This window comes from Ambystoma mexicanum, chromosome 2p (assembly GCF_040938575.1).
Source record: "Ambystoma mexicanum isolate Mex_15411 chromosome 2p, UKY_AmexF1_1, whole genome shotgun sequence".
In the NCBI taxonomy this organism is placed as follows: Eukaryota; Metazoa; Chordata; class Amphibia; order Caudata; family Ambystomatidae; genus Ambystoma; species Ambystoma mexicanum.
In genome coordinates this window covers 1,403,230,490-1,403,251,204 of record NC_090923.1, presented here as the reverse complement: position 1 = coordinate 1,403,251,204, position 20,715 = coordinate 1,403,230,490, and the positions used below count along the sequence as shown (strand labels likewise).

Genomic DNA, 20,715 nt, shown 5'->3' with positions numbered 1-20,715 from the left:
GTAATGAATGGAAGCTGGTAGTAACACAGGGCTTTTGTTTGTTCCCTATACTTCCACATACCAGTTTTATTTGGTGCAATTGTGCATTTAAAATTCCAGTCAAAAGAAAGCTAGTGACAGGAAAGTTTTTGATTTAGTCTGTGAACTACATCAGGAAGACGTTTGGAATATTGGATTCCATGCTTCAAGGCGCTCCCTCAAAATGAGAAAGCCCAATTTAAAAGGTTTTAAAAGGTTGACATCTATAGTGTAAACCTTTTGTATAAAAAAATACCTAACTGTTTGCTACTACACGTAAACCATTGTAAAAATCTTCTTACAGGAAATGTCACTCTTAAGTTAAGTGTCGTGTGCTGGATAACATTTCTCTTATTTCATCCCAACGACCAATTGGAATCTAATGACATCTGAACATGAAAGAAAATGTGGGGAGAAAAAATTAATTCAGCAAGTGTTTTGTTACGGAAACGGCATTCAATTATTGTTTACATTGGTCAAATATATGGTCAAATCTACAATTAACCGTTTTTTTAATTGCCCTCACTTTCCCTGCCTCTTATTAAATGGCAGTGAACTCTGAATTTAAACTAAAATCAGTAGGGAAATCAAATACCAAAACCCTTCATAATCCTCTTCAGTGTTGCCCTGCCAAACCAACTGTGGAACACTGAAACTCATTTTGATCATCTTAAATTGCTGTAAATTAAGTCAACCTATTGCACTATTGTCATTTTGATTAACGTCTCGGATGTCAACTATGACTGATTTCCATGTACAGGGTACAGAGCCTTCCACACCCAATCACCTCAGCGTCTCCCTATTCACAGCCCTTGCCTCTGCACATCCCCTTCCTTCATCCTGTAGGCTTGCACGCACCTATCCAATGCAGCTGTACGCCTCATAGCACTTACTACACTAGGCACTTAAATCTGCTACTCACCCACGAGTGCAGACACTCCAGCACCTTCCCCCACTCCTCTCTTCTCCCCGCACTTGCACATTCTGAATACTCACAAGGCATAGTAGGTTCGTCTTTATCCTCCACTGTATTTGTTTCAATCCGATGTTTTTGCCCTTTTGTACTGCGGGTGCTTTGAAACAGAATTGACTTGCTGTATAAGCGCCTATCAAATACACAATAAATACATCTGAACACCCTAGCTTTTCTTTATATTAGCATAAAATGATGTTGGTCAATTCTTTTCTGAAAGGGAGGTCTGCTAATCGGACCCCCTTCATATAAATATTCCATTCCAAAATGATAGTAAGCACATGTCCCTTTGCTGTAACCACTGCCCCAACATCGCCAGCCCTGCAGTGGGGCAAAGCGGATTCAATGGGCATCCTTGATAGCTGCTGGGTCACGAGTGTGGTGTGTAGTTATGTTTGCAGTCTTTTCACAGAGTACATCTGCATTGACAATATATTTTTCTGGTAGTCTGTCTGGTTACAACATCTGTTTGTCTCAAGGCGCAAATATGTATTTAACTCTGTTTTCTTGCTTGTAAATTCTACAATAGGAGGGGGGTGTAGGCTTTTGTTAGTCTAGTTAATGAGTGTGTTTTGAGCCATGTTGTCTCTAGTAGCATCAATGATATCTAACTGGATCATCTCAAGTTGTCCTGATTTGGTTGTCATTAGAAGTACTGCAATTTGTGCCATCCCATTATCTGAAGGTAATGGACTACAGTCCTATGAGCTAATGATTTCTGCTGTAGGTTTAGTTGTGTACCAGGGCCTGCTTCTTTACAAATTTAATATCTATAAATATTCCTGGTGCTCCTTCATAGAGTAATACTATCATTTGATTTTGTTGTTTTCAACAATCTAGCAGAATACGATTTTGGGAAAAGCCAAAAGTGCTTCACAAATGCAGATCTGTTTTCTGCTATCTATGACCGAGCACTGTTTGTTTCTGTGTAACTGAAGGCATTTTTGTACATGATAGTTAGGCATACATATTTTCTCTGCCACTGTAAGAGACTTTCTAAGGCACCTGATCGGCATCAGTTCCTCTGCATTGTTGAAGGGGCACTTCAAGAATTCTAATTGGGGACCCATTGTGTGGCCTATATTCCCCTTGTCTGTCTTTCTCCATTCCATTCCGTTCCCATAGTTTGGGTTCAATCTGTAATGTGGCCTCAGTAGGAGAAGCAGAGGTGTTTGGTTGAGAGACTTTTGGATATTACATCCTCATTTACTTTTTGCTCATTATAAAACAAGACTTGCTACCTCGCACTCCCATGTACCACCTTGCAACCAGCTGTTGAAACTGTGAGATGGATGACTAGATCTATTGCTCCCTGTCAAGTTGCTCGAGGTTCTGCAATTGCTAGTTGTTTTAATTGATGACTGTGAAGCACTACCTTAATTTGTGTTAGGAAGAAGTCCTCATGTTGATATGAAAGACTTTCTTGCAGAATTAGAGGTTTAGTCTAAGTGTCCTTTTTTTTAGGTAGGATGCTGTAGCTAATTCATTGACAAAGATTGTAAATGTGAGAGCGGTAATAAAGTTTTTGTTTTTGAGGATGCCCAAATGGGTTCTTTAATTTAGTTCCATGTTTGATGTTAAAGGATATTTGTACCGTGCACTATCACCACTGGAGTGGTCCTCTGGCGGCTTTGAAAAAGGGAGGTGGGTGGGGTTGAGTTAGTGGAAATAAGCAAGAGAGCAGTGATGTGGGGTTGGCAGCCTCAACCCGGTAACTCTGTTGGCTGCGCTTGGGGTGTTATCCGGTCGATAGTCGTTGTGTGCTGTTGTGCAAGTCTGTGTGTGATTTGTTTTGTTGTTGCAGTGTAGTGAAGTTTGTGCGGATTGTTGTGTTGTAGGCTTGTGGTTGTGTTTGGTTAGAGTTTGAGAGGTGTATGCAGAGGGGTGAAATTGTTAGTGGATTGGTTATATGGCATTGCTGTCCCTAAGTGAGGCACTGAATTTCCGTATTCTCTCCAGCTGGGGTGCAGGAGCATATTTGCGTCTCTATCCAGATCTAGGCCGTCCGATACTCATAGTCCCTTTTCACTTGGCATCCATTCACATTCATAACCTTACCCAAGATCGGCCTCTGCCACCTACGTGACACCTATCTGTATGTGTGATGTGCTTGTATATTACACATTGTACGCATCTATAACGTACTGCAGGTAGGTGTTGTAAGTAAAAGCTGGGAGCTTTTGGAAAGCTGGGATTTATGCTATTCCTGAGTTTGGGCTTTCCTGTAGGGGCAGGGAGGTTGATTTAATGTCTTCATTTATGTTCAAGGTAAGCCAATGTTTAGTAGTAGACGTCGATTATTTTGCTATTGCCATTATACTACATACTCGGTCTGATTTTATTTTTTCATCCCTAAGTCTTTGTAGAAGTGATTTGTAATGGATGTGTCCTTTCTTTCTTTTGTGTGGCTACATCAAGAGTTTAGGTATAACAACTTGCACTCATAAGCACAATTTCAAAATCTGGCACATGTTTCAAAATTTCTAAAGCCTTGCCACAGGTCCTCATTAGGTGTAAACATGTTTTTAGTGGGATATCCTGGATGACTGCTCTTGGCATGCGAGATGGAATCTGCTGCAGCTTCTTCCCTGAAAAGGGGTTTGCGTAGTATTTAATTTGGTATAAATTATGTTAAGAATGGTGATGTGTTACTTTTCAGTAGCGTAAGTTTGTTTTTTGATGTTACTATTAATATATAGCATGTCTCCTGAGGGATTCTTTTTCCCCACCCCATGTGTCATCTATGCAACATTCACAAAAAACAACTTGGTTGTTCGGAAATGCTTGTTACCTATGCAGAAACGCTTGTTACCTATGCAGAAACATAGGAGTGGATATAAATAGCCCCTGTTGCAGAGCCCGTGTATCTGTTAATAGATCCTTAACTGAAAATTATGTGGTGAATTGTAAATTAAATAATTCTGCTGACATTTTGTTCCATGAATGGCACTGATTTAATCCTAAGTAAGTAGGCAATGGTGTACAATCCCCGTTCATGTTTTTATACTGGTATAAATTGATGTCTTGTCTAGGTCATCTAATTGGTACTTTTCAGACAATGTTATTTCTAGTATGACTTTGGACATCCATGGTGTCGTGTAATTGAGGACAGAGATGGCATTAGTGGTTGCAGATATCGTTCAATGTAGCTTCAGTATGTGACCTCATTCGGGAAATAAAACATGGTGTGAGGGGGCTGAAGTATCCCGAACATTAGGCATTGTTATAGGGTGTTTGCATTGTAAGATGTTCAGTCTGTTAATACGATCTTGTAATGCCAATTTAACCTGTTTTCCATTCCATTGATCTTTGAGCTCTTGAATGTGATTCCCTAATCTTTTATAGTACTGAGCATATCCACAAGTTGTCTTTTGCCCTTATTTATGTATTCCTGTTGGTCCTTAGCAAGGTTTACTACCCCACGTCCGCATCTGATATCTCAATTACAATAAAACACGGTTTAGAAGCATTTGTTCTGTATACATTAAGTTGTTGAGACTGTTGATCTGTTTTGTATTTGTTGGGTTGTAGCTGAGGGGACACAAGTGTTTGACCTTACTATTTCACTTGTTGAACTGTTTGAGGTGATGACATTGCTTATGTTTATATCTCTTTCACATTTCAGGATCTTCAAGAGTATCTGGAAATGAAACGTTATTCTCTGAATTCCACTCACTGAAGGAGCCCTGGCAATTGGAGCAAGATCTTTGCTTTGAACCACAACCAATTTTCCAACCCGTACAAGATCCAGGTAGCATGTTATGCACTCTTTTGATTTATCAGTTCCTCTTCCAAATGCACTGTAATCTGGCTTGTGAGGACATGAAATTGATGGCCACCTTTTCTAAAGGGGAACCGTTTTGAGATGATCACATATAGTTTCTGCTGGATTGATTTGTCCAGCTTTCATCTATTCCAAACCTAACAGGATGCTTATGCCACCTGTACTGCACTTCACCTTTGTGCCATGATGTGAACCCTTTTGGGACTTTTACATAAGCTACCTTATGGTTCCTATGTGTCTAAAGTCCCGCTAAGCATGAATAGGTAATGCTTTTAGTGGTCTGATTCCCACTAAATCGTGTGTGACAGAACTGTGTTTATCATGAACTAACACAATATCTGCCACCGTATATCCTCATTTTGTTTGTGTGAAATAAATGCTATTTAACAGTCATTTTAGCAATGAGACTTTGTTCTTGTATAGGCTTATCTAGCGCCAAACTGTCTTCCCTCGTTTTGGTTGCAGAGAAAGCATGCAAAAGCAATTCCCAATAATCGGCAAACACAGTTCTGAAAAGAGACCATAACAGGGCTCTGCTCCATAACCACAGAGGAAACTGGGCAGAGAATAGAGAGGCAGCGGTATCACTTGATAGTTCTAAAAGTTATTTGAGCTTCACTTCATTGGGAAGTTTGTCGTTGCTCTAATTGTGACACCCAATCCGATTTCCCCTTTGACCCTATTGATTTCCTGGAATATGACTGTTAGGATAGATTACATTTTACCTCTGTGATTGGCCTTTTGGTAGAAGGACTAAGTTCCTGTAACAAATCCAACCCCTTGGCTATTTTTTTAAGAGTGACTGATGCTCTCACCAGATTGCACATTATATCAATAGCCTTATGTCTTCCTTTATCTCTACTTATGGGGTGTCCATCGCGCTTTATCCAGAGCAGCAATGGAATTGAATAAATGCTATGTGAATGCGCACTGGCCTAAACTCTACGTGTGGTACCTTCCTAACTCATGCTCCCTGCACCAATTGACAGTCCTCGTCTCGTCTCTTGACTGGGTAGAAGCTTTTTCTGAGTGGTTTGATTTTATTGCATGTTACGTCATTTTTCTTTTGGGCCCGTCCCTCATATGCCCAAGTCAAATCTATATGTGGTGAGGCTGCAGCAGGTCTTGTTCTATGGTGGACCTACACTCTGTGGCTAAAGTAGATGGTCATGGATTATTTTGTGACATTCTTTCGGTGCATTCACTCAGAAGGTGGGAGTTTGTTTCTAGGACACTTCCTCCACAAGAACATCAGACACTTTGTGCAAAACAAGGTAAGTAATTTAATTTTCCCAAACTCCTTCCCGGATGACACATTGCCCACATGCCACTCAGTCAAAAGGGGATACTCTGACCTCTTCCTTCGCCGAGAGGCGGTAGTCACTGGGCCTCACCCTGAAGTGCCCTCCAGCCCTTCAATTGGTCTCTGGACTCAGGGTGGAGGGCAGATCATTTACTGGAAATCCTTAAGGAATGTCATTTTTTACTTGCTTTTACCAGCTGCAATGTGAGGACTGGTAACTTTCAATGCCGTCTCCATCAGGTACACCTGGTCCCTGTGGGGCTTGCAAGGCTTATCAGTCTTTGCCATGATGTACACCCGGCCCGCTCAGGAAGAGCTGTCAAGAGTATTTTCCAGATACTTTTGACACCATGGCTAAAGTCACTAAGGAGCCAGTGCCTCCTTAGAGCCTATGTAGCATTGTCCTCTTCATAGGGCAACAGAGGTGCCCAACACCTTGCCTGTTTCTCTTTAGGAGGGTGCAGATCTTTCAAGGCAACAGCAGGTGAGCCTGCAAAATGGGTGAAAATCAGAAGGAAAAGTAACATACTAAGGCCTCTGCTGTATTGTTCCATCCCCCCTCTCCCCAAGAGTCTGCATTCTTCTCTGGACAAGGTTGGTTTAGGAGTGTTTCCCTATTTGATTTCAAATGATGTTGAGCTTTCCTTCTCAGAGGAAATTTCTTCTCCATTGGCTATGACGGTTCGTCACATACCAATTGTGTATGTTCTTATGGACCGCCAGTGTGGTCCCTATTCCTTATGTGACTTCCTTTATTCCAGGAACAGCAGGTGTGGCACCCAGGAAAGACTGGTCCTCACGACTACTAACAGACCCTTATTTTCCTTCCTTTTTGCATGATTCCTTCCGGTTTCCCAAACCTACTACCTTCAGCAGGCCCATCTTGGCGTCCTGCACACCAAGCAGGTGACAATTATCCCACGAGACAGAGAGGTATGTGATTAATAATATACTGTGCACCTTTGGGGGTTAGGGTTATTAAATGGTTAAATTAAAATGACCTATATAAAGAGATACGGTACTAATTAGTGCCTTCTTTTTTGACCTGCAGAGTATCCCCTCAATGTTAGAAGCTTTTTTGAATACAATCGACACAAGACATTTTATACCCCTGCAGAATGTCCTACATTCTGTGTGTCTAAGGGACAGAAACTTGTGCAAGTTGGGAACCTATTGAATACATCAAAGAATATGAAACAGCCAGATTCTTCTGTGGCTTAAGGATCTGAGTGTGAATTGTTGACACTGTATTGACCTTATAAAAATCGTACCATTAGGACCCACTTATACAGATATACTTGTGTTGCTTTTTTACTTTTGTAATTGTTTTATGTGATATCATCATTTTTTATGATTGAAGAGAGAATTTTCACTACATGTGAGTAATGAAATTTAAGTATGTGTTAATGAAATAATATGGTATGTTATTGTTTGCTAGTTAGGATATCCTTTCAGATAGACACTTTCGAATTGTAAACTTCTTTTTGTATAATAGAAGTACTTCTCCATGGAGTAAGAAGTTGTGAACCCCACACTGTGGATCAAGCCGTTTTGAGAATAGTATCCATCATTGGTCTCCATCAGAGTCCAAACTACACATCAATCTTTTGGAGCTGAGGGCAATCAGACTTGCGCTGAAGGCCTTTCTGCCCTCTGTACGCGAAAGAATGTCCTGATAATGACGGGAACACACTGGCCATGTACTACCTCAACTAGAGAGGTGTCTGGTCACTACCACTGTGAAGAGAGGCAATGCAGCGCTGGTACTGGGCAATTCAAGAGGGAATCTCCTTATCGGCAGTTCAGCTAGCCGGAGAGGAGAACACAGCGGCGGACGGTCAGAGCAGGCAGAGCAGTCTCCCATGAGTGGAACTAGCTCAGGAAGTTCAAGAGATCTTCACCCTTTGGGGAACCCCTCAAGTGGATCTGTTTGCAACCAGTGTCAACCGGAAGTGCCAACTGTACTGCTCCAGGGAATTTCCCCCAAGAGGACCGCTAGGGAACGCGCTCATAGTGGACTGAGTTTCCACTCCTGTATGCATTTCCTTCGGTCCCAGTCATTCTTCACGTGATTAGGCGGTTCAGAAAGTTCAGGAAACTCATGATCCTAATTGCCCCAGATTGGCCAGGAGGACATGGTACCCGGACCTTCTGGACATGCCCATCTGCTTTCCAATAAGTCTTCCACAAAGAGAGGACCTCCATCCAGAGGTCAAGACTCTCAGCCTTCACGCATGGTTTCGGAGAGGCTGAGATACAAGGATTGGGACCTCCCAGATGACGTAATGGAGATTTTTCTTTCGGCCAGAAGGCCAGCAACGAAGTCCTTGTACCGTTATCGTTGGAACAGATTCTGCAGCTGGTGCAAGGACAAGATTATAGATCCTTTACTATGCAAAACACCAGAGGTGTTATACTTTTCTACTCTACCACGCCAATCTGGTGCTCCAATTTGGAACAATTGAAGGCTATTTGGCAGTGCTATCCATCTTCAAGCGCTCGTTTGAGGAGTCTTCATATTTTAAGATCCCACTGGTAGCACAATTTCTGAAGGGACTAGCCAATGTGCCCCCCCCCTCCCACTGCCCGCCTCACCCTAATCTTCTTTCCAGGTTCCAGTTTGGGACCTTAATCTGGTGTTAACATTTCTTGTGTGCAACTTTTGAACCTCTGCATTCATGTCCATTAAGGTTGCTAACGTTTAAAACCATTTTAATACACAGCCCGTAGAGTGATTGAATTGCAGGCACTATCATCTATACCACCCTTTACAATGTTCCACAAGGATAAGGTCATCCTGAGGATTAAACCTGCATTTTTGCCTAAGATCATTTCAGATTTTCTTGTAGGACAGAAAATTGTATTACCCACTTTCTATCCTCCGCCTCATCCTGGCAAGGAGGAAGAGAGGTTATACAGATTAGATCCACGTAGAGCTCTAAGCTTCAACATATCTAGATTATCCAAACTTTGTATATGTGATCAGCTTTTTATAGGCTATACAGGTCACAAACTGGGTCACACTGTGACAAAGCAGACCTTATCCAAATGGATAATTCTAGCAATTTCAGAATGCTACAGGCTGGCGGGCAAATATCCTCTAGATGGCTTGAGGGCCCATTCCACCAGGACCATGGCTGCCTCTTCAGTTCTGCAAAGAGGTGTTCCTATCAAAAACATTTGTGAGGCAGCTATGTGGTCTTCTTTACACAAGTTCACGAAGCATTACTGCCTTGATTCTTCCCTCAGTCAGGATGGAAGCTTTGGAAAAGCTGTCTTCATTCGGTTCATGGAAAGCATTGAGAAACTTCTTACTCCCTCCACCAAAACAAACACGGCTTTCAGAGTCTATCAAAGATGAGGCTATGTGGGAGGACACAATCCATTTGAAGAACAAGTTACTTACCCGTGGTAGCTTTCTTTCGACTGGATATTCCTCCCACGTATTCCTCATCGGCAACCCAGCCTACCCCACAGTAGAATTTCCCATGCTATTAGATTTCGCTCCTTCAAAGCTTCATACGGTCAAACCTGTGGTTATGCGGGTAGTTCTACAAAAAGAAAAAACAGAACTGAAGCCATTGCGCCGTGCATGCTATATAAACCTTAGATGACATCACCCTAGAGACGGAGGACCTCGAGGGACAAATGCATCGATGCACAGTGTCCTCTGCCAAAGAAAATCTCTGAAGAAGCTGAAGCTGGTTATCGAATATCAAAGATCAGGAATACGTGGGAGGAACATCGAGTCAAAAGAAGGTTTCCAGGGGTAAGTAACATGTTCTTCTCACTCATACAGCCGCACACACCCCTCCCCATCCAACATTTTCAGTCTAAGGTAGCCAACTTTACAAAATGATTTTGAAGGTCCCTTTAGACGCGGTTCCATACAGTGTCAGTCATGTCCGTGCCCCTTCCCACCTTCAACTTTTTAGTAACATTAGTGGCATATGGCATATGGCCCTTCAACACATACATAGCACAAGCACATTGCAAAACTGTTGGGCCATTATCCATGCAGGACCTGAACTGTTAGAGATCTGTCCAGGCCACATGCAAACCTCCTAATTTGCCTTCACAGGAAAGGGCACTGCAAGGAGCATCATCAATCTTCGATAGTTAATGATAGAGCTGGGCGAGGCCGGTGGGGCTTGGCTGGCCTGGGCCTAAACTGGGGCTCTGGCTTGACGCCTCTCTTGGGTCAGTGCCCGCTCAAAGCAGGGGCTGATGAAGAGGGTGGCCAGTCATAATTTCGAAAAAAAAAATGTCGACAAAAAAATGTCGAAAAAAAAAGTCGACTTTCGTTTTTTTTAATTATATATTTATTTTAGGGGTTCGGGAGTTAAAAAAACGGGAACAATTAAAAAAAAAAATTTAAAAAAGGGGGGTTGGGGGGAACCCCCCCATTTAAAAAAAAAAAAAAAAATGCATTGAAAAAAAAAAGTCGACATTTTTTTTTCGAAATTTTGACTTTCGACATTTTTGTTGTCGAAATTATCACTATAAACCGATGAAGAGCTTCACCTGCTGCCTCCTAATACAGAAAATCATAAAAAATGAATGCTCCAGGTGTGCTGGTAGCACGTTCAGGTGCCCGGCACCTGACTTTTTGTCCGGGCTGCCAGAATTCCTGTCCCACCCCAGCCACTTCATTGGCTGGAATGGGCCAGAGCACTTCCTGGAATGACTGGGTAGAGGCTTGCTTTAAAGGTAAGAAAAGCGCTGCCATACCTCTACAGCATTGTTCCCCTTGCCCTTGTCTCGGGAGGATAGCTCAGCAGCAACATGCTCGTCTTGGAAGCAAGACGACACAGATCAACACAGGTTCGATCCTCGGGTCCGCTCTTAGAAACCTCTGGTTATTAAGCGCGTTATAAATAACTAATCATATCATACCCATACTCCCCCAGCCTTCTCCTCTCTATTCAAAAGAAATACTCATGCTGTCCACACCCTGCCCCAAGTGCCACCATCTTGTTTCTCTGCTCCCCCTGCCATCCCCAAAACAGCAGTGCTGTTCCTCTCCCCCACCACCAACATGCGCTTGTTCTTTCCCAGGCCCTCTCCCCATTAAAACAGACACTGCCCCTCTAAACCCCCAGCCTGCGTGCCGCCATCCCCCTTGGTCTCCATCTCTGGTCCAGCCACCATGCGACTCTAGCTAAACCTGCATTGGGCTTCTAGGGCCAGACCCTAGGCATGATCCTTGCTCAGCCCTACCCCAGTGTCCCTTGCCTCTGCTGGCTCTACTTGGTGGCAACCTGAGAAGGGACATTACAAGAAGTTGAAATGAGTAAATGGAAAAACAAATCTCTTTGGTGTGAAATTCATGTATGGTCACTGCGATGTACTTAATATTTAATTGTGGCAATGACCTTTAAATAAGGAGTTTGCATGTAAGACTTGCTTGCAGACTCCTACTTGCTTCATGTCTACTGCATACCACACAACTATGGACAAAACGGGCACTGCCATAGTGGTATTAACTGGACTATGGGCTTTGCCAATGCTTATTATAATAATGGATTATTGAACTATGAAGAGAAAAGCCAAAGTCAGTCCTTCCATGGCATTTGGACGTGCAAAGTACAGGCTGTCTACATGTTAGAGACCAACACTTTACTCATCTAGCTGTCCACTTTGGACTAAATAGAACTGCTCCATCCCCCAATGACATTTTGGAGGCAGCCACTGGTCATGTTGACACTGTGGCCTGAGGCATATGTCTAAATTTGGCATGGCACAAGTGGATAAAAGATATTCAAGAAACCAAGACTGAGTGCATAGGCTTCCTTTTGATGGGTTTAACCTTTTTCACAGTATTCAGATAATCAAATTAGAAAACGTACATCACTTGTAAAGTAGTTATCATTAATTACAAAGCCTTAGCCCAGCCCATACTCCTCTCAAAAGGGCAATGATTGTAGATGAAACCAGGAATTAAGTGGTTTCCAGTTGATACCCCAATCAAGGGACAGACATGACTTCCTCGGGAGCTCTGCCCAAGAAACACCAGAGACCTGCCAAGCTTTTGTTAGCATTCCTACCTTCTCCATTGACAACCAGATTAATTGGTGCCTTTGCCCCAGTGTGATAATTCCTCTGTTGGAGAAAGAATTTCCCTTTGCCTACACGCATGCACAAGCATCTAGAGCCAGTGGTCCGTACAGGATACAAGTTCCCCCTTTCCCTCTTGCTTTCCTCACCCTCCCAACATTTTTCATTGAATCTGTGGTGAAAAACTAAAGTTGCTTTCTTTGAAGGCTTTAGAGGAAGTTCCCTGTAAAGGGGCAGAAGTAAGGTTCGGACACAATGGTGACATATTTTGGGTTATAGACTTTTATTAATTAGAGGTTTGTTAGGAAAATGCCTCTGTCCCTAAAGCCAAGAGGGGTTTCCCTACCTCAAAGGAAGCTAGTGGAATTGTCAGGAAGTCCAAAACTAAAAGGTCTCGCTGTCGTTTCTTAAGACCTACCTCTGTCTCTAACACCAACGTATCTGCCCAAGGATGATCTCTTCAAAGTAAAAAGTGTTCCATGTGTCTTCAACCAACAAAAAAGTTACCCATCTCTGGTAATAAAAAGTGCAAAATAATATTCTGAAATACAAGATTCCAATGCTAGGGGTGTGCTCCTTTCCCCTAGATTTCTTCTAATCTTTGTCTTTGGTTTCTTTAGGCTACTGAGCCCCTTTATCCTTTTTGCTAAAGTGTCACTGGGCATTTCACAAGGGAATGCATCTTGTGTTCATGCTTCTTTATCCTACCAACTTGGCACAGTTCACTATCAAGTGTAGGATTCCTTCTGTATGTTCCAGGGTTCTTGACTCTTATTCCCAGTCTCTTACATCGGTGTGAGTCCCAGACTCGCGAAATGGCTTAGTTCATTCTCCTACCAATCCCGTTTTTTTTCCTGGACTGTCTTTTTCAGTCGGTATGTTTATTCGGATCAAATAATCCATCAAACACATACAAAATACAATAGCACAAAACATAATTGCTCACAAGTGAATGTAAAATCAAATTTTCTAAAGATAAAAGGGAAATCAAAGCACAACTATCTATAAACGAATAAGATCACCTAACAAACAAGAAAAGTCATGAATACCAATACACATTCGGTCCAATAGTGTGCATACTTGACATTTTATCTGGTTTAAACGTAGGGAGGTATTTATTGCAGGGAAAACAAAGAGACGGCAAAATACTCCCATTTGCTTTAGAGCCATGCTCTTTCCAGTTGTCCAAAAAGTGGCTAATCATTTGGGGCAAGTACCTATGCAGCCCCTTTCTTTGAAACATGGCTCTTTTTAAAAGGACGCTAATGCCCAAGCTATCCAGACAGTCGACTGTCAAAAGATGTTGAACTGCCGGCCTATAGGAACGGATGTTAGCTGACCTAAGCACCAGCAGTAGAGTGGACTGTCTGATGTCATTGTAAGTCAGGCAAAATAATAAAAATGGTCAAAATCCTCTTTAGCAACACCACACACTGGACAACTCGCTACTTCAGATTAACCACTCCATTTAGCTTTAGTTCCCCTCAGCTGCAGGCAATCGAATCTGGCACGGTTAAGCAGCCAGCCATCTCTCCTAGTGGAACCCATAATAAGGTAGGGCTGGATTTCCTCCACCCGGCTGATCACAGCATGCGCTCTGTCTGAATTAGTAGCAAACTCCATGAGTTATCTTTTCCTCATATGCTCTTCCCGCACACTACTTCTGAACAATCTCATTTGGCTTTTAGTTAACAGATTAGCTCAGGGTGAGGTGACTGTATGTTTGCTCGGGACAAAGCATCATCAATATAAGAGAACCACAGGATTTTCCTCAAGTTATCCCTCGCCATTAAGGACCTAATAATAAAATGGCACAAGGATGCAAATTCATTAGCCCAGAGCCTGATCCAAAATGTTATAGGGGGTTAAGGCCCACTGGTCTTCCCAGAATTCCATTCCCCAGTTCCCTATGAATAGAGAAACAGGGAGCGGATCTCGGCAGTCCCAATAACCTTCTAAAAAAAAAGGTGTTCTCCTTCACCTAAATCTCTGGGGCTCTCTGGAAGCCCCAAAGTGGTGCTCCATACTGAGGGACTGTTTTTGTCTGGGCAGAGTAAATCTTTAGGACAACATCCAGAAGTTGTTGTAAGTTGCAGCGATATAATAAACAAAATATCCCTCCCACTTGTTGGGTTAGCTTGGCTGATTGTTTCTTAATATGTGCACTGCCCGTGATTGTCTCTGAGAATCTAACCCCCAGATAGTCGAATTCCTTCACTCTGGGAATTATTTCCCCATTGCAAAGCATTGGAAACATCTTTGCAGATCTTTTGTCCCGTGCATCCCATTACTGCGGATTTCTTAGTGTTAAGAAGGGGGCCCAGAGTTCCAAATAGTCCTGAAAGAGATCCGAAGGTATGGCATCGGTCATGATGCTCTTAGGGGCCCGTTGCATAATAGCCTGGGACACCTCTTCCAACTCAAACTGTAAAGAAAGGTCACTTGTTCCCCTGGCTTTCTGCTCGAGACCCACCATCCAATTGGCAACATATCCCACCCAGGCCGCATCTTCCGCATACATACCAATAGGCCGCTCCTCTCTGTTGGCGGATGCGCCCCCTTCCACAAACTCCCAAAACACCTTCTGATTGTTAAGCCTTAAGGCATCCAGGAAACGCTCCCATTGTACCTTCAATTTCGTTCTTCCTTCTTCCTTCTCTTGAACTCCCACCGATAATGCACTTTGGCCTGAGCAATCTCCCTTCTTGTACATATCTGTGCTTTCAGGGCCCTTAAGAGTGCTTTCTTTGCAGCGGTGCATGCTTCGTCAAACCAACCGCTAATATGGGGCTTATCCTTCCTCTCATATTTGGTCGTAAATCCCTTTGCCAAAGCCCCCTGTAGCTTCATAAACTGGTCTACTACAAGACCATAGTTTGCAGTACTAGCCAGGATATCATAGATGAGGGACAATTTCTCTGCCAGTATGTTTAAGTGTAAATTGATATCCTGAATTCTTTCCCATTTGATTCTCCTGGTCGTGGCCGCATTTGGATCTACCAGGCACACTGGAGTATCTTCGAGACCCAACACCTCCTATCACACCCTTCAGCTTTAAACATAAAGGCTGATAGTCGCTGCTGACATCCAGCAGCACTTCAAAGCCCACAATTCTATCCCACAGTTCTAAAGAGATGCAGAAATGATCAATCATCGAAGAACCCTGATGGTTGTTGATTGTGAGGTTACCCGGTATGTGTGGTGCTATACGACCATTCACCGTACGTAATCCCCATTCTAGGAGCCAAAAACACATTTGGACACCCTTCACACACACCCGTTCATCTTTCATTTTTCGGCGAAGCCATGTTCAGTGACCAATCCTCCAGCCGGTCTATTGGATCCTGTGGCGCACCTGGGCCCATTTTAACATTGAAATCTCTCCAAATGCATTGCTCTCTGCCATTCCTCCTATTGAGGAATAGCTCATCCAAGAACACTTTGACCTTGGCTAGTCTATCTACCCCGGCTTTATGAGGACTTTTTTAATTTTATGTATCAAGTTTTCTTGATTTTACAAGATTTCGTGAGCTCCTTGTGTGCTGTCCTGGTGTTTTATCCCTGTTGCTTCTTTTTGATCGATACATATTAGCATAGTCAGGAGTTTGTGTGTCGGCATGCTGTTTTGACGATAGGTTAGACTTGAGCTGAGGTGATATCGTAGTCTAAGTTTGTTTTGCTGCATTCCGCTAATGCGGCTTGTAGGATCTTGGTCGTTACAGTAGTCCACAAGGTTTTTTGGACACTCAGTCGTTGCCACCATTCATCTTCTTCTCTTGAGGTGTATGTTGCTAGAACTGGACGTAAATAGGTTTGTCTGATCTGAGAAATAGCCGGACAGGACAGTAGGAGGTGTCGCACTGACTTAATCTGATCGCTCTTATTATACGGCGTGCACAATTTTGTGATCGATTGACCTCTGACATGAAGGATTTCGTTTGTAAGCAGGAGTTTGAGACGGGCTCTCACGATGATGTGTCTCATGGGCTTCGGAAAAGTTGCGTGTTTTCATTTAGTTTCATTATGAAAGGTGGCTAGTGAGACAAGAGCTTGTTTGTGTTTGCTCTTTCCAAGGTGGCGATCCAGTCCAGCTCAGCTAGTTTATTTTTTATTTTTAGAGGATTGGAGATGAGATCCTCTTCCGAGCACATCACATCTGATTAAATCAAGCTGATTTATTTTATGTGTGGCCCACTTAGTTAGCATTTTGCAGCTTCCTTCTTTGATTTCAGTGTCAATCATTTTGTATAGAGGTAGAGCGTCTGGGAGAATTGTTTTCCTAAATAAGGAAGTGCTGCTAAAGTCGACCGTAGCTTTAAGAGAGATAAGGCCTAGTTCTCTTCTGAGGACTGCGGTCTCGGTTGATTTTGGCAGATTCAACACTGATTTCCAGAAGAAACCCTCAATTTTTTGCCAGATGTCATCGGGGATTGTTGGCATAGCGGCACCACCGTATGCTAGAGCAGGGACCACTTTTGCTTTGGAATCGGGGAGAAGCAGCCAAATTTCTTGTCTAGAGCTCTAGCCTGTGATGTCCGGGAGCGGGTTTTGGTCCAAAGATCTTTTTGCATGTTCTTTTCTGAGATCGTACTGTCGATCATTGCTCCCAGATATCTGATGTTAGTTACTGTTTCGATTTCGACTTTTTCGAGATTCCAGTGGAAGATGATGGAGCTTTTCGCATTCCATTCCAAAATCAGGATCTTCGTTTTGGCTTTGTTTATCTCCAGGTTCGTCTGACATATGTACTCTGACAGGTTGTTCAAATGCCTTTGTAGGCCAATCTGGGTTTGATCCAGCAGTGTTATATCCTCGGCATAGAGCAGTCGGGACACCGGGTCACCCCCCATTTTAGGTGGGAACACAATTATGACTGGACTTGAGTCTTTGACGTCTCCAATGAATGCAGGGAATAGAGCCGGGGCCAACGGGCATCCTCGTTTTACTCTGCGACTTGTTGGTATTTCAGCTGATAGAAGACCGTTTCTGTTCAGTTTGACCCTCATTGTCGTAGCAGTGTGTAGTGCTTTTATCGGTGCGAGGATGCTTTCTGGGCGATTCCAGGACCGGAGCTTCGACCACAGTTTCTCTGTCCACTAAGTCAAAAGCTTGCGTTAGATCTATAAATGCCAAGAACACTCTAGATGTGCCCTCGAGGATTTTGCTTTTGATGTTTACTATTGTGGAAGTTTTTTCTGAAGCCGGCTTGAAATGGGTTGGCGCATGGTGCTGTTTTTGCCCAGTCTTGGAATCTTTTTAGAAGTAGCATTCCATAGATTTTCCTGATCGTATCAAGGTGGGCGATTGGCCGGTAATTCCGCGGATCAGATCCATCGCCTTTTTTGTAGATTGGGACGACCGTCGCTGTTGTCCAGGATCTTGGTATCATTCTTGAATTCGAGAAAACCATACTGATGAAGGGTGTCCACTGACTTGTAAAGTTTTTGAGGTCTACATTGGTGATCCCATCAGGTCCTGGGGCTCTTGAGGTTTTGAGCTTTTGTATGATTGATGTGATGTCTTCTTCACCCGAGACGTCTTCCCACTATGTTCCTATATCGGCCTGCGGAATAATTCCCGATTTTGTGGGTTCCTGAAATAGAGATTGAAAATGTAACTGCCATTTTTCTTCGCTGACGTTGTTTGTTGGAGCACAGTTGCTCGGAGCTCCTGGCTGTTTCATTAAGTCCCAAAATTCCCTAGCGTTTTTGCCCACTCCTTTTTTCAACATTCCCCCTGAGTCATTTTGGTACAATGTTGCGCGGTAGTTTTTTACCCAGGTTTTGTATTTCTTGGATTCTGCAGCAAGTTCGTTGTGAGGATACGCTGAAGTTGATTTCTTTGCGAGCCTTGTAAAACGCCTTAGTGCCGTGCGCTTTAACACCTCCTGTCTGTCATACTGGTGGGTTTGTAGCTGTCTGGGCAGAGGATTTCTTGACTTTGTAGGGACTCGGGAGGGGCTGGTAATCGACTTTTGGCGCGGAGCTTGTTCGGTTGCGGTTATAGTACAATGTCAGTTGGTCTGTTCTTTCAACTGTCAGTTTAAGTCGATTACCCTGAGCGTTGCATTACAGGTTTTGGAGCGTCAAGGGCTTTTGAGCAACTGTGGATTTCCATGTTGTTTGCAGAAGATTGTGGTCACTTGCTGATGTCCGAATAACTTCAAAGGCTGTTTTTCCCCAGAAGCAAAAACATAGTTGATGGTTCCCTTTAGATTGGTTGTTTCCCATGTCGGGATTCTCTTTGAGTTCAGAAAGACGTGGGCTATGTTGTGAAAGCCTCGAGAGTCAATCAGTTCTTTCCATTGCGCTCCTCTGTTTTCCGCTGTTTTTTTTTTGTAAGGTCTTTGAGACCGGCCCGTTAGTTCTCTGGCAATTGGCGTTCAAGTCACCGCAGATGATAACATGTGCTATTTGTTTTTCGGCATAGATGTTGTCAATCTCTTTTTCGATGGTTCTCAGGAACTTTTCGTCAGCAATCGCTTGGGGGTTCCAGTAAGCAATTATAATTGCGATTTGGATGTTCTGTTTTTTCGTCGACTTTGGGTCGTAGTTGATCCAATTCATCACCGCCGCTAAGTGGTGTTTTGAAGTTGCGTTTGTTTCTAAAATGCCGATTCTGCTCCCTGAACGAACTGTCAGTAGGATGCCAGAAGATGGACGCCCTAGCCAGCTCTTCACAGCTGGTGATATTGCAATGTTGAAACCGTCCAGATACGGTTTTTCAGTCAGCCAGGTTTCCTGCAGGGCAAGGACGTCGAACTGGCCTAGGTAGATGCCACCAGGTCTGGTGAGGTGTTGGAACCCACATGTGTTCCAGGATCCAATTTTTAGGCAAGTCTCTACAATACCAGTTGGATAGGCAGTGTTCATCTTGGTTGGCCCAGCCTCGTGGGCCACGAATTGCTATTTCCTCGTGGTTGTTGGTAGAGCTTTGGGCAACCATGCCTAAAGTTGTTTCATTTGTGCGGGAATGTCAGCTCTTGCTGGTTTCGTCAGCGGAGTTTTATCGATGCTTGATAGCATTTCTGGTTCCCTGGTTCTTTGGGACCTAGGTTTGTCTTGGACAAGTGAGGAACTTTGTGGAGGATTGTCGAAAGCCATTCGCTTTAGATTTTCTCGACTTGTTTCGGTTCGAGTTCCTGGTCCTGGTGCATCTTTTGTACAGGTGTGAGTTAGGTCTGTTTGTTTGGATGATTTGTTGTAGGATTTTCCAACCTCAGAGTGAGGCATCCTGCTATTTTTGTATAAACATTTTGTTCTGGATATGTAGTGTGCTCTTTCCGGAATTTTTCTTGTTTTCTCGAGCGTCGGGTATTCTTGGCGTCCCGTAGTGGACAGATCTGTCAGCAGAAAACCGCGTTGTAGCATGTCTTCCTGACCTCCTTTGATGGATGAGTTTAGCGCAGATGATCTTATGTGCAGGTAAGACTTTGCTTTTGCATTCCTGTGATATGGTTCGACCAGGATGAAATCGTCCAATCTCAGATCTTTTAACACCTTACTCTTACTGAAAGGTTGTAGTACCATTCTTCTCTTTAGTGTGATGGCGTTGTTATTTCGTGCTGTTTGTTCCAGTTTGAGAATGGTCGTTGGGGTATGTTTTCTGGACCTGCGTTAGTGTTCTCATGTGTACTTTGCTCTCTGTGGATTGCGGTCTTCTGTCCTCTCGTGGTTTTTTTTTTTTTTCGTTTCTTGGCTTTTGGTTGGGTGATGTTGCTAAATTGTGGTGACGGTGCTCTTTGGATCGCCTTGATCTATCCTGATTTCGGTCGGGAGATTTGGCTGCTGCAGTTCCGTTTCATTTACGTTTGCTTGGAGATGCGATTGCCTGTATCTTGTAATTTATATCCTAGTTGTTTACTCAGGCTTCTAGCTGAGCGTGGGCGGGGAGAGGTAGCAAGTCTTTTTCTTTGGGTTTTTGCTGTCAAAATTTTGCGTTTTACACTGGCGGGTAGTGTTTCGGTCGAGCAGTCATCTTTTCTTTTTTTTTTTTTTGTCTCTGTTTTTGACTGGAAGTGATGGGTACTATTCATCAGGTCTTCCTCGGCCAGGAAGTCTTCCACAGTGATTGGTGATCTTGAGGCCTGCTGATGCGTGGCGGGATTAGTTGAGCATTCTTTCCTCACATCTGGTGAGGATCGAAGGGTAGCTGTGGATTTAGAAGGGAGTTCTCTTTGATCTGTAGTCAAGCTTCTATTCGAGCTCGAAGGGGCTTGCAATTTTAGCAACGTTTGGTTTTGCTTGCCGCCCGTAATGTTGGTTTTTGGTCTATTTTCCACCAGTGTTCATTCTGCAGAATGATCTATTAACACGGACAGGGCTTTCAACCCGGGCAGAGTCTAGTTGAAGCTGAAAGGCTCCAAGTTGAGGTTTAATAAGTCAATACAGCTTCCTGAGTAGCTGTTAAATATGCTGAAGTTGTCTTGGCTTGGTTTTGCCTTTGGTAGAGAGCAGTCAGACTCTGGTTCTTTTTGGAAAGCAAGAGAGGTTTGAGTTTCTGCAGATATGTATTGTCTAGGCATTGGTGGGCGAAGGTCGGGCCTTGTCGGGTCTTGGACTTCCTTGTGGATCGAGCTCC

The 20,715-nt window shown here is 43.4% G+C and overlaps 1 protein-coding gene across 30 annotated transcripts in view; it reads left to right on the top strand.

Moving 5' to 3' along the window:
- The window catches only part of MAP4 (microtubule associated protein 4), a 2,534,981-nt gene that overhangs the window by 658,623 nt on the left and 1,855,643 nt on the right, over window positions 1–20,715 (top strand). For all 30 annotated transcript variants that reach the window (XM_069645850.1, XM_069645857.1, XM_069645873.1 and 27 more), the window contains one exon: window positions 4,617–4,742. In XM_069645850.1, the coding sequence (XP_069501951.1) occupies window positions 4,617–4,742 (126 nt within the window). The remainder of the gene's footprint in view (window positions 1–4,616; window positions 4,743–20,715) is intronic.